The sequence below is a fragment of the Zea mays genome, chromosome 1, assembly GCF_902167145.1.
Source record: "Zea mays cultivar B73 chromosome 1, Zm-B73-REFERENCE-NAM-5.0, whole genome shotgun sequence".
In the NCBI taxonomy this organism is placed as follows: Eukaryota; Viridiplantae; Streptophyta; class Magnoliopsida; order Poales; family Poaceae; genus Zea; species Zea mays.
In genome coordinates, this window is record NC_050096.1 from 76,075,154 (window position 1) to 76,088,525 (window position 13,372).

Consider the following 13,372-nt stretch of genomic DNA (forward strand, 5'->3'; position numbering starts at 1 on the left):
GGCGCTGATCTCAGCGCTGGTCCGAACCGGAGGTTGAGGAGTTCCTTGAAGCGACCCCAGGGCGGCGTGCCCTCATCCTCCTGGAGTTGGAGGAACCACAGCTGGGCCACGTCGTCCATGTTGTACGATGCCATCCATACCTTTTCCTCCGGCATGGTGCGTTGATGTCGAAAGTACGACTCACACTTGTTGATGAAGATCAGCGGGTCGGACTTGCCGTCATAGCGCGGGAACTCCATCCTCTGGAACTTCGGCGGGTGATCCGTGCGGGGCTGCCCATCTTGGTGGCCGCCGTAGTCGGTCGCGGAGGCGACCTTCTCCTGCATGATCACCATGTCGGACTGCATCTTGGACATGTTGGTGGACAGGGTTTGGAGCATCTGCATGACGTCGGCCATGGAGGGTTGAGCGCCGTCACCCATGGTGATGAACCTGGACGTAGCGGTGGACGGGGAGGTGGGGGCTGGTGGTGGTGGTGCGGCTGAAGGGCTGGGGGTGGTGGTTGGGGATCGCCGACTTCCTGATACCAGGTTGTCAAGGGCGTCGGGCCCGAGGGTAGGAGGACCGCGGCTCCGAAGGTCGTAGCCGCCGTCCGTGTTGCCGACCGGGTTATGCCCCCAGGAACGGCGGTCTTCGTCAACGGGTTATGCCCCCTGTTGCCGAGTAGAGAGAGGTAGGAGACTGAGATAAAACTTTCTTGTCCTCATCATGGGCGCTTACAGGGGGTATATAAGGCCATAGGCCAGGGCTACTAAAGGAAGCCACTAATCACTCTTATTCCCTTCTAAATCTATCCCAGATTATTAAAGGAAAGCCATCAATCACTAATCACTCTTATTCCCTTCTAAATCTAGCCCGGACTAATAAAGGAAAGCCATCAATCATAGATCACTCCTATTCCTTCTAAATCTAGCCCGGACTAATAGGAAGGCCATCAATCACTTTTATTCTTTCCAGATCTAGCCGCTAGGCCTGGCTGCCTGCTGGATCAGGCGCTGCCTGCTGGATCAGGCGTCCTGCGCGCTCAGCCGCGCGCCGCACGTCGCGTGCCCTGTGCCGACGTGTGTACGTATTTCCGTACATCACACGCGTCCCTGGCTTTGGACAATGAGCGGGCCACGGGCGCCGCCCTGACCGCTCAGCTGGCCACCGCGCAGCGCCTCATCCACGGGCATTCCCCGACGGGTCTTGACGCACCACTGCCCACCCTAGAGGCCCCCCACGCCTCTGGACTCGACGCCGACCACATCGCCGCTCTTCACGCCCAGGCTGCCGGCCTCCACAACATCCGGTCCCTCGTCTCCATCGTGCTGGACCCGACATCCTCCCACTACCCTCGCTGGCGGGGGTAGGTGCTACTCACCCTGTGGCGTTTTGCACTCGTCGACCACGTCCTCGACGACATCGTCGCCCCGCCGTCTCCGGCCTGGTCCCTGATGGGCGCCTTGGTACTCTCATGGCTCCACGACACCATCACCGTCGAGCTCCAGGACATCATCCGCGACCAGGCGCACACGGGCCGCCAAGCGTGTCTCGCTCTCGAGGAACAATTCCTTGGGAACCTGGACGCTTGGGCTCTCCACCTCGACGCTCAGTTCCACCAATTCTCCTAGGGGGACCTCTCCGTGGACGAGTACTGCCGCTAGATGAACGGCATGGCAGACTCCCTCCGCGATCTCGGCGAGCCAGTGGCGGACCGTACAATGGTGTTGAACCTCCTGCGTGGCCTCATCCCCCGCTACGGCCACCTGAAGGCTCTGATCAAGAGGACCGTGCCTTTCCCCACCTGCTATGCCGTGAGGAATGAGCTTCTCCTCGAGGAGCTCACCATGACCTTCGAGGCTCCCACACCGGCACCGGCCTTCTACAGCACCACCCCTCGCGCCCGGCGTCTTCCGGGGGGCAGCCTCCCCGCACTCCGTCGACCGGGACCCACACTCGGCCCCCTATTGCATCTCCTCCGGCCCCTCGTCAACATTCCACCACCGACGGCAGTCGTCGCACCCGCAAGGGCGGACGTGGGGGCGGTGACTCCTCTCGTGGAGGTTCCACCAGCCGGGGTGGCGGCCAGAGTTGGCCGTCGTTCTACAACCCTTGGACCGGCACCATCTCCATGTGTCCGGGTTAGGCCCCCAGCGCCTCCCATCCTCCGGCGCCAGCGCCGGCTCTCCTGACTACGCCGCCCGCCTACAGCATGCCTCCATACGGTGTGCCACCACCGACTCGGGCCCCTCCTACGAGACCATCTACCACGACACCATGGTCCTCATTTGCTGCTGGCTGGGACCCTGCCGCCCTCGCCTCCGCCTACAGCACCATGGCGTTGGCTCCACCACCTTCTGACTGGGTCATCGACTCCGGTGCATCCTATCACACCACCCCCACCACAGGCATGCTCTCTCGCTCACAACCACCTCCCACACACCCTACCTCGATCGTTGTTGGAAACAGTTCCACTCTTTCGGTCACCTCTGTCGGTGCCTCGGTACTCCCTTGACCGTTCTACCTCAACGACGTTCTCGTAGCCCCTCACATCACTCATAATATCCTCTCTGTCCGTGGGTTCACCACCGACAATTCATGTTCCATTGAGTTTGACCCTACCGGTTTTTCTGTGAAGGATCTGGCCACCAGGACCCCTCTCGCCCGATGTGACGGCGTCAGTCCCTCTACACGTTCTAGCCATCGTCCACTGGCATGTCTCCACCTCCCGTCCTGGTCTCCACCACCACCTCCACCACTTGGCATCGTCGTCTCGGCCACCTAGGACCTGGCGTCATGACCAAGCTTTCCAACACTTTAGATTCTTCCTGTAATAGGGACATTTTGAGGGCCTTTGTCATGCATGTCAGCTTGGCCGCCATACCCGTCTCCCTTTTACTACATCTTCTAGGGCTGAGCAGGCTTTTGACCTGGTTCATTGTGATCTATGGACCTCTCCTGTACTCAGTCTCTTTGGATACAAATACTATTTGGTGATTTTGGACGATTTTTCTCATTTCCTATGGACTTTTCCTCTTCGCTTGAAGTCTGACACATTTACCACCCTCACTCACTTCTTCGCCTGGGTTTCCACCCAGTTCCGTCGCCCGGTCCGTACACTACAGTGTGACAATGGCCGCGAGTTCGACAACCACGCCTCTCGGCCGTTCTTCCTCACCAGTGGCGTTCAGTTGCTTCTCTCGTGCCCCTACACCTCCGCCCAGAACGGCCGGGCAGAGCGCATGATTCGCAATACCACCAACATGATTCACTGCCTCCTCTTCCAGGCGTCTCTCCCTGCTAGCTACTGGGCAGAGGCCCTACACACAGCTACCCACCTCCTCAACCGCCTCCCATCGAAGGCGGTGAGCCACCCCACCCCCACTTCGCCCTATACGGCACGACCCCCTCCTACGACCACCTTCGTGTGTTCGGCTGTGCCTGCTATCCCAACACTTCCGCTACTGCTCCTCATAAGCTGTCTCCACGCTCCATCCGCTGCCTCTTCCTTGGCTACTCTCCTGACCACAAGGGGTATCTCTGTCTTGACCTCACCACCTATTGCATCATCATCTCTCGTCATGTCGTCTTCGACGAAGATGTGTTTCCCCTTGCTGGCTCCTCCCTGCCCACCGATCTCGACTCCCTCCTTGAGTCCGATCCGAGTACCCATCCCTCCCAGGCACCTCGCCTCGCACCGTTACCCGCACCTCGTGCAGCGTCACCGCCCGTGCCTGCCACATGCGGCTTTTATGCCCCCACTCGCACGCCTACCTGCGCCACGCGCGGCCCCGTTGACCCTGCCCGCGCCACGCACGGCCCAGTCGACCTCGTCTGCGCCGCGCGTGGCCCCGTCGACCCCGCCTGCGCCTCATACAGCCCCGACGACTCCGGCCCCGTCGACGAGCGGGACCCGCTTCGCCGACGCAGCCATTGTCTACCACCGTCGTGGGAGCGCTCCTCCCTCGACGCGCACGGGCCCGGGCCCCTCGACAAACGCGTCCTGATTCGCCGACCCCGCAATCGTCTATCATCCTCGCGGGCCGGCCACGCCCGTGGCCTCTGAGCCGTCGGTGTACCACCCGGTCGCCATTCACCGCGCCCCCGGGCACACTCACACCATGGTGACTCGTCGTGTCGCCGGTGTCCTTCGGCCTGTCGACAGGCTGATCCTGGCCCCGACACATCCGCTACTCCACCAGACGTTCCCCGGTCCCCTCCTCCGTCCGCACCGCCCTCGCCGACCCTCACTGGCGTCGGGCCATGGAGGAGTATGCGACCCTGCTGGCCAACCACACCTGGGACCTGGTGCCTTGTCCTCCCATCACCAATGTGGTCACTGGCAACTGGCTCTTTCGCCACAAGTTGACTTCGGATGGCTCCCTCGACCGCTACAAGGCCCGCTGGGTTCTTCGGGGCTTCACCCAGCGCCCCGGCGTGGACTACGATGAGACCTTCAGCCCCGTCGTCAAGTTCGCCACCGTCCTCGCCGTCCTCTCCCTCGCCCTCTCCTGGAACTGGGCGATCCATCAGCTCGGCGTCAAGAACGCCTTCCTTCATGCCACTCTGACGGAGACTGTCTATTGCAGCCAGCCCACCGGCTTTGTCGACGCCGCCAACCCGGACCTGGTCTGCCGGCTGAACCGCTCACTCTACGGCCTCAAGCAGGCGCCGCGGGCCTGGTACAGCCGCTTCACCACCTATTTGGCCTCCATCGGCTTCGTCGAGGCCAAGTCGGACACATCCCTCTTCATCTACCGACGGGGCGAGGACATCATCTACCTCCTCTACGTCGACGACATTGTGCTCACGACATCCATCGCCGACCTCCTACAACACACGATCATCGCCCTCCAGCGGGAGTTTGCGATGAAGGACCTGGGGCCTCTCCATGACTGCCGAACGCCAGCCCCAGGGTCTCTTCCTGCACCAGCGTCAGTACGCCATCGACATTCTGGAGCGGGCTGGCATGTCCGACTGCAAGCCCTGCTCCACGCCTGTTGACACCCAGACGAAGCTCTCTAAGGACGACGGCCCTCCAGTCGCCGACGCAACGTCTTACTTGAGCTTGATAGGCGCACTCCAGTACCTCACCTTCTCCCAGCCCGACATCGCCTACGCCGTTCAGCAAGTGTGCCTCCATATGCACACACCACAGGAGCCCCACCTCACCGCTCTCAAGCGGATTCTGCGCTACCTCCGGGGCTCACTCGACTATGGACTCCTCTGACCATCCTCGACGTCGGATCTTGTGGTCTACACCGACGCTGACTGGGCCGGCTGCCCTGACACGCGTCGGTCCACCTCCAGCTATGCCGCGTTCCTGGGCGCCAACCTCGTCTCTTGGGCCGCCAAGCGGTAGCCCGTCGTCTCCCGCTCCAGTGCCGAGGCTGAGTACCGCGCTGTGGCCAACGGCGTGGCAGAGGCTTCCTGAATGCGCCAGCTCCTCCACGAGCTCTACAGCCCCCTCCAGCGCGCCACCCTAGTTTACAGTGATAACGTCAGCGCCGTCTACCTCTCCACTAATCCCGTGCAACATCAGCGCACGAAGCATGTGGAGATCGACCTGCACTTCGTTCGGGAGCGTGTCGCAACAGGCAACGTTTGGGTCCTCAGCGTCCCCACAACGCTGCAGTTCGCCGACATCTTCACCAAGGGACTACCGTCCAGTGTATTCCTAGACTTCCGGTGCAGTCTCAACATCTGTACATGATAGAGTTGTGGCTGCGGGGGTATTAGAGTACCTATTAAGGTTTCGGTACTCCCCATGTGTATTTACTGTTTTGCCCCATGGTAATGGGCTTGGTCCATCTAACTCAGGCTATATATCCATTTCCCAACCCCTTGTTAGGGTTCGGGTTTTCATCAGTCAACAAGATGGACCATTGGAACATATCTGGTATTTGTTATCATCTATAGGACTTGTAATAAGACAGCTTTTTAATCAGTGAAAATTCTGTAGAATCTACCTTAGATGTTAAAGAGACATAGTCAATATTATGTGGGTCCGCGCATGTGATGGGTGCCATAGCAGCATATAGCCCATAGCCCCATAAACAGTCCAGCATGGCCAAAGGTGAGCTGGTCAATCAGATTAGTGATTGCTGTTTGCTTTGAATAAAGTTGCTAGGTATGGTTGGTGTGCTCTGAATCTCTGATAGATTTGACTAGTTAATTTGTTAAAGTTTGATGATGTTGACCATGTAACGTTCGTGAATAAAGGAATATTTTGGTGCCCCCCCCTTCCCCCCAGTGACTCCAGTCTCCACTGCCATGGCTGTCCGGAGACAAGGCTGCAAGGCTCATCCGTTGAGCATTTCTGCTGGCTTTTATTTTATGAGCTGATGTGTCTTGGGCTCAAGCTCATTCTTTTCTCTTCTCATAACTATTACAGCTACACAAGTTCCATAAATTTGACTGCACTATTCTTTCCTCGTAGTAAACGAGACCCTGCATCCCATTTGGTTGTTCTCTCCTTGCCTATGCTTTCATCCATGCTTTGCACTACTAATATTGGCCAAGTGAAAACTAGAAGAGATGTCTCAATCTGTCAAGGGCGGTATTGCCCAAGGTAGGAGGACCTCGGCTACGTAGATCGTAGCCTTGACCCGTGGTTGCCGGCAGGGTTATGCCCCCACGCCGAGCTACCCGTCGACAGGAGAAGTTCTCCTGGTCGCGGGTTTAGAGAAGAGAGGAAGAGACTTGATAGGTAATTCTTGATTGATTTCCAAGTGCCCCCATACATGGCTATATATAGCCGGCGGCTTACACAAATGGAGAAGGTTCTCCTTGATTGAAGATCTAATCAAAATAGGAAGGATACTAATCAGCTAGCTACTTTCTCTCCTAGCCAATCTCCTATATTTGCTGCATGCACAATCAATCAGGCGGTAGCCTTCTATGTTTGCTGCATGCGCAATCAATCAGATGGCTACTTTCCATCCTAGCCACTCACCTGCTGCGCATGTGCTTTTGCTGCCTGCTCAGCTCGGCGCACATCGCGGGCTCTCCTACGCCTGGCGTATGTGTGGCCGTACATGACATCTCTCCGCTCCTCAAGAAGCAGCTCGTCCTCGAGCTGAAAGGTTGGGAATTTGTCGGTGAAAGTGTCCATGTCCTCCCAAGTCGCAGATGCAGGCGACTGATCTTTCCACTGCACCAGCACCTGGCGTACACCACGGTTGAGCCGGGTTCGGATGGCCCTAGCTGGCTCCAAGGTGACTGCCCCATGGTGAAGTGGGGGTAGTGGCGGTGTAACCTGCGGTGGTGTGCCGTGATACTTTTTGAGGACGCCCACATGAAACACGTCGTGGATGCGAGCGCGGGCTGGAAGCTCGAGGCGGACAGCGACCTCGTTGATGAGTTCCAGCACACGGTAGGGCCCATAGAACCGGGGCTTCAGCTTGCCGGTGGAGTCAGTGGCGAGGGAGGCAGGGGAGCGGTGTCGGAGACGGAGCAGCACCCATTCGCCCACCTGATACGTGACGGCGCGGTGTCCCTGGTCATAATACTTCTTCTGGACAGCCTGTGCCTGTTCCAGCCGATGGCGGACATCAGCGAGGAACTCTTCGCGCTCCTCCATGGTTCTAGCCACCGCCGCAACACGTGTGTCCCCCGGTTCATAGGACCGGATGGACGGAGGCTCACGCCCGTAGACGATCTTGAAAGGCGTGTCGCGGAGAGAGCTCTGGTAGGCGGTGTTGAAGACGTACTCCGCCCATGGGAGCCATTGGAGCCACTGGCGAGGACGATCGCTCGTTAGGCACCGCAGGTACATGATGATTACCCTGTTCGCCGACTCGGACTGGCCGTCCGACTGAGGGTGGAAAGCCGACGTCATGTGGAGACTGGTCCCCATCAACCGCATGATCTCCTTCCAGAACTTGGAGGTGAACACGACGTCGCGGTCCGACACCAAGGACTGCGGCACCCCATGAAGGCGTACAATCTCTGCGAAGAATGCCTGAGCCACGGACTCTGCTGAGTAGGGGTGTGCCAGTGGAATAAAGTGGCAGTACTTGCTGAATCTGTCCACCACCGTCAAGATGACGGACTTGCCGCGCACTCGGGGCAGGGCTTCGACGAAGTCCAGCGCCACATCCGTCCAGACTCCCTGCGGAATTGGTAGGGGAAGGAGGAGTCCGGCCGGGTGTAGGTGCTCTGACTTGTGGCGCTGGCAGGTAGGGCACTCCCGGACATAATCTTGGACCACCTGCTTCATGTTAGGGAAATGGAAGTCACGTCGAAGGCGGTGTAGCGTGCGCTGGACCCCTTCGTGGCCCTCGGCATGCACAGCTGCGAGCAGTTCACGAAGCAGCGGTGAAGAAGGGGGTAGGTAGAGCCGGCCCGCGTACTGGACCATCCCGTCCACCACCTCCCACGGCGCGCGCTTGGTGCCGGCCTACACCTCGTCACGAATGGCAGTGAGTGCTGGATCGGTGAGCTGTGCCTGACGAAGACGGTCCAGGACGTCGAAACGCGGTGCCGAGAGGGCCAGCAGCGCCCCATCGTCCGGCGTGTCGCGGCGGGAGAGGGCATCCGCCACCACATTGGTTGACCCCGGCTTATATTCGACGGAGAAATCGAAGCCCAGGAGCTTGCCGACCCAATGATGCTGCGGAAGCGTCGCGAGCCGCTGGTCCAGCAGGTACTTGAGGCTGTAGTGGTCGGTTTTGACGATGAACCGGCGTCCCCAAAGGTACGGCCTCCAGTGTCGAACTGCTAGGACGAGGCCGATGAGCTCACGTTCGTAAGCCGCCAGCGCTTGATGACGGGGTGCGACAGCCCGGCTGAAGAACGCGATGGGGTGGCCCCCCTGGACCATCACCGCGCCGAAACCGTGGGACGATGCGTCGCACTCAACGACGAATGGCTTGGAGAAGTCCGGCATGGTGAGGACGGGGGCCGAGGTGACCGCGTCCTTGAGGGCGACAAACGCCTCCGCGGCTCCTGCGCTCCAAGAGAATCCATCCTTCTTCAACAAGGCCGTCAATGGCGCTGCCACGGTACCGTAGTGGTGGACGAACTTCCGGTAATAGCCCGTCAGTCCGAGGAAACCCCGTACCGCCCGTGCGGATCGCGGCGTGGGCCAGTCCCGGATGGCCTGAACTTTGGCCGGATCCATGGCGACGCCCGCCTCGGAGATGACGTGGCCAAGGTAGCCGACCTTCGTCGCGCCGAACGCACACTTGGTGCGTTTTAGGAACAGCTGGTGGCGTTGGAGCTCCTCGAGGACGGCGCGGAGGTGTCGAAGGTGTTCTCCCCAGCTCTTACTGTAGATCAAAATGTCGTCAAAGAACACAAGAACAAACCGACGAAGAAACGGTCGCAGCACGTCATTCATCAAAGCCTGGAACGTCGCTGGGGCGTTGCACAGCCCGAACGGCATCACCAGGAACTCGTAGAGGCCGTCGTGGGTGCGGAAGGCCGTCATGTGGACGTCCCCCGGGCGCATCCGGACCTGGTGGTAGCCCGAGCGTAGGTCGAGCTTGGTGAAGAACTTCGCGCCGTGGAGTTCGTCCAGCAACTCGTCCACCACCGGAATCGGAAACGCATCCTTGACGGTGAGCGCGTTCAGCGCCCTGTAGTCGACGCAGAACCGCCAGGAGCCGTCCGGCTTCTTGACGAGAAGTACTGGTGAGGAGAATGCCGAGTCGCTGCGTCGGACAATGCCTTGCTCGATCATGGCGGTGCACTGCCGCTCGAGCTCGTCTTTGTGTGCCGCCGGGTATCGGTACGGGCGGACCGCCACCGGCAGCGCTCCCGGTTTGAGGATGATGCGGTGGTCACGGGAGCGCTTGGGTGGAAGACCGCGTGGCTCGGTGAAGACGTGGCTGAGGGAGTGAAGGAGGGCGTCGAGGAGGGGCTCCTGGGCTGGCTGGAGCTATAGTGTCGGCGTCGGTGGCGCCGTGACTGCGCGGACGGCCGGCTTGATCGAGGATGCGAGGCCGGTCCAGCAGACAGCGTGTCCCTCGCGCTGGAACTGCATAGTCCGCGCGGCGACGTCCCAGACGATGGGCCCGAGGGTTCCCAACCACTGCGTGCCGAGGACGAGGTCGAAACCTGCCAAGGGCATGACGAAGAGGTCGACGTGGAACGTGTCGCCCTGCACCCTGATCGGCGCGTCGCGGATGACCCCCGGGCACGTGACGCGCTCGCCGTTAGCCACGGTGGCGGTGAGCCTTGGGCGCGGTTGGATGTGCATCCCGGAGCGGTACGCTGCACGCTCGCCGATGAAGTTGTGCGTGGATCCCGTGTCGAGGAGGGCGACCAGCACGGCGGTCCCGAGGAACGCTCGGACCTGTAGCGTGTCGAAGGTTGGCTCTCCGGCCACGGCATGTAGGGAGCAGATGGGGCCCTCCTCCGCTGGGACAGCATCGCCCGCGGCGTCGACTGCCATCTCCAGTTCAATGCCTTCCACGTAGAAGAGGCGGCGACAGGTGCGATTGTGGCCGCGGGAATACTGCTCATCGCAGTTGAAGCACAACCCGAGTCGACGGCGTTCCTGCTGTTCTTCCACGGAGAGACGACGACCCGGTTGCCGCTCGTGTGCGGCTGGCGCAGCACCCGCCGGTGGTGCCGGTAGCGCAAGGAGTGGGGGCGCCTGCTGAGGTTTAATGGCGGCCGGTAGAGCGCGATGCGCCGGCTTGGCCAGGGCTGCCGCCATCTTGTCGAGCTCCATCAGCTCCACTTGCCGAGCGAGGCTCATGGCCGCGGTCAGCGTCTCCGGGTTGTGAAGCCGGACGGCGTGGCTGAGGGGTGGAAGCAGACCTCCTGTGAAGAGTTGGACTCGCTGGGCTTCGTCGAGCCGCCCAGCGCGGAAGAGGAGGCTCTGGAAGCGGTTGGAGTATTCCTCCACCGTCCCCGTGCGTCGGCACTCCGTCAGCTCAAAGAGGGGCGCCGAGCGCAGCGCTGGTCCGAATCGCAGATCAATGAGATCTTTGAAACGTCCCCACGACGGCGTGCCTTTGTCCTCCTGAAGTTGCATGAACCATTCCTGGGCGACGTCTTCGAGGTTGTATGACGCCATCCCGACGCGCTCCTCGGCCATGGTACGCTGCTGACGAAAATATGACTCACATTTGTTGAGGAAGAGGCGCGGGTCAGACTTCCCGTCAAAACGGGGAAAATCCCACTTCTGGAACCTGGGGGGCCGATCCGGTTCACGAGGAGGCTCCATGCGATTGCCGCCACCAACGCCAGATGACGATGATGCCTTGTCCTTCAAGGAAGCCATCTCGATCTTCATCTCCTTGATCTCCATCTTGAGCTCCGAATGCCAGGATTTCATCATCTCCATGAGGTCGGCCATGGAGGGCTCCGACATGGTGTTGGAGTGACCGGTGGAAGTGGTGGAGGCTGAGGGCGAGGGTAGGGTTGAGGGCTGTTTAGTGGCTGCGGTGGTGGAAGTTGATGGTTGTGAAGAAGACGAGGATCGTCGGCTTCGTGATACCAGGTTGTCAAGGGCGGTATTGCCCAAGGTAGGAGGACCTCGGCTACGTAGATCGTAGCCTTGACCCGTGGTTGCCGGCAGGGTTATGCCCCCACGCCGAGCTACCCGTCGACAGGAGAAGTTCTCCTGGTCGCCGGTTTAGAGAAGAGAGGAAGAGACTTGATAGGTAATTCTTGATTGATTTCCAAGTGCCCCCATACATGGCTATATATAGCCGACGGCTTACACAAATGGAGAAGGTTCTCCTTGATTGAAGATCTATTCAAAATAGGAAGGATACTAATCAGCTAGCTACTTTCTCTCCTAGCCAATCTCCTTCTATATTTGCTGCATGCACAATCAATCAGGCGGTAGCCTTCTATGTTTGCTGCATGCGCAATCAATCAGATGGCTACTTTCCATCCTAGCCACTCACCTGCTGCGCATGTGCTTTTGCTGCCTGCTCAGCTCGGCGCACATCGCGGGCTCTCCTACGCCTGGCGTATGTGTGGCCGTACATGACACAATCTCATCAAAATAGTAATGCTGTCTATGTCACTTTTATTTATTGAGTTTATCTGTTTACCCTCTAGATTATATAATCCAGCTTAGATGAGTTAACAGGCAAACAAACAATACATATTATTAGGTGGATGATATAATCTAGATACCTAGATTATGATAATCCATAAGCAGGTCATTAGCTGCTTATATAATCCATAAGCTGGATTATATAATCCTAGAAGGAAACAAACAGGGCCTAAGGCCCTGTTTGTTTCAACTTATAGATTATATAATCTAAATTATAATCTAGATTATATAATCTGGATTATTTGCTCTGGATTAAATAAGCTAGGTGCTACTGTTTGTTAGCTCAGATTATTTGGACTCGGCTTATTATTCATATGCATACAAATACAACAATATCCTTTGTTGTTTTACTTATCTGAGAACGCCTATGTACAACTGGATGGCAATTGAAAGTAATTTTAATCAACTTGCCATGGGTAGTGGGTCTTTCATAAAAAATAAGCTGAAATAAGCACCCTTTGATGAGCTTATAGGATTATCATAATCTCAAGTGCTAGATTATATAATCTTATCAGATAAGTTGCTTGTTTGTTTCCTCAATAGCTTATTTATATTGGATTATATAATCTACATAGATTATAATCCCAAACAAACAGGGACTAAGTCTATTTAATTCTTTGCAGCTAATGGAACTGGCCAATGGAGCTTCAGAGCTGGCCAGGGCATATATCAGACATGCTAGAGATACCGTACGGACTGGTATGCTTATTTTCAGCTTTTCAAGTGCTTCAAATAGTGTAGTTATTCTGACAGTGAAACACATTGTCTTAGAACTGTTTAGAGAAAGGTAAGATCTTGTATGCAAATGTTCAGCATGGTGCATGAATCGTTGGCTCCATAAATTGATTGAACTAACAGTGTAAAAAAACTCAAGTTAGACAAGAACATAGTATCATTTGATTTTATTTGAAGCTATAGCTGCAAAAGTTTGGACTCGAAATCTAGAGATGAAACAATCAAGCCTTAAGGTTTATTGGTGCACATTGGACCGTGATAATGATCGTCTGGTGATGCTAAAATTTTGGATTATTATTTTCTTCTACATAGCATTTTGTTTTAACATTCATTGAATGCAGCAAGGCGAACAAGACATCTGGATCTTGAGGGCATGCCTGGGCCACAGGACCCGGAAAAATTTAGTTTCTGGGTACGCAGCATGCTCGCTTTTGCTGAATTTCTATTGGCTGATGCAATATATTTATTTCATTATTATTTTCCTGCAGCTAGCCAACTTGATAAGTTTGAGGCCCTCGGATAGATTAGATACGTTACGCCTTCGCGACACTAGGGAGGTAAAGCTCTTTAGACTTTAGGCTGTCTTCTGTTTCACCGCAGAGACCAGGTTTTAAATTTTGCACTGTTATTGCC

General features: G+C 57.2%; 1 protein-coding gene across 1 annotated transcript in view; it reads left to right on the forward strand.

The window, feature by feature from the left end:
- LOC100278355 (uncharacterized) overlaps positions 1 to 13,372 on the forward strand; it is a 28,753-nt gene that overhangs the window by 14,851 nt on the left and 530 nt on the right. The window contains exons 15-17 of the mRNA NM_001176187.2: positions 12,628 to 12,703; positions 13,081 to 13,151; positions 13,228 to 13,296. Of these exons, the coding sequence (NP_001169658.2) occupies positions 12,628 to 12,703; positions 13,081 to 13,151; positions 13,228 to 13,296 (216 nt within the window). The remainder of the gene's footprint in view (positions 1 to 12,627; positions 12,704 to 13,080; positions 13,152 to 13,227; positions 13,297 to 13,372) is intronic.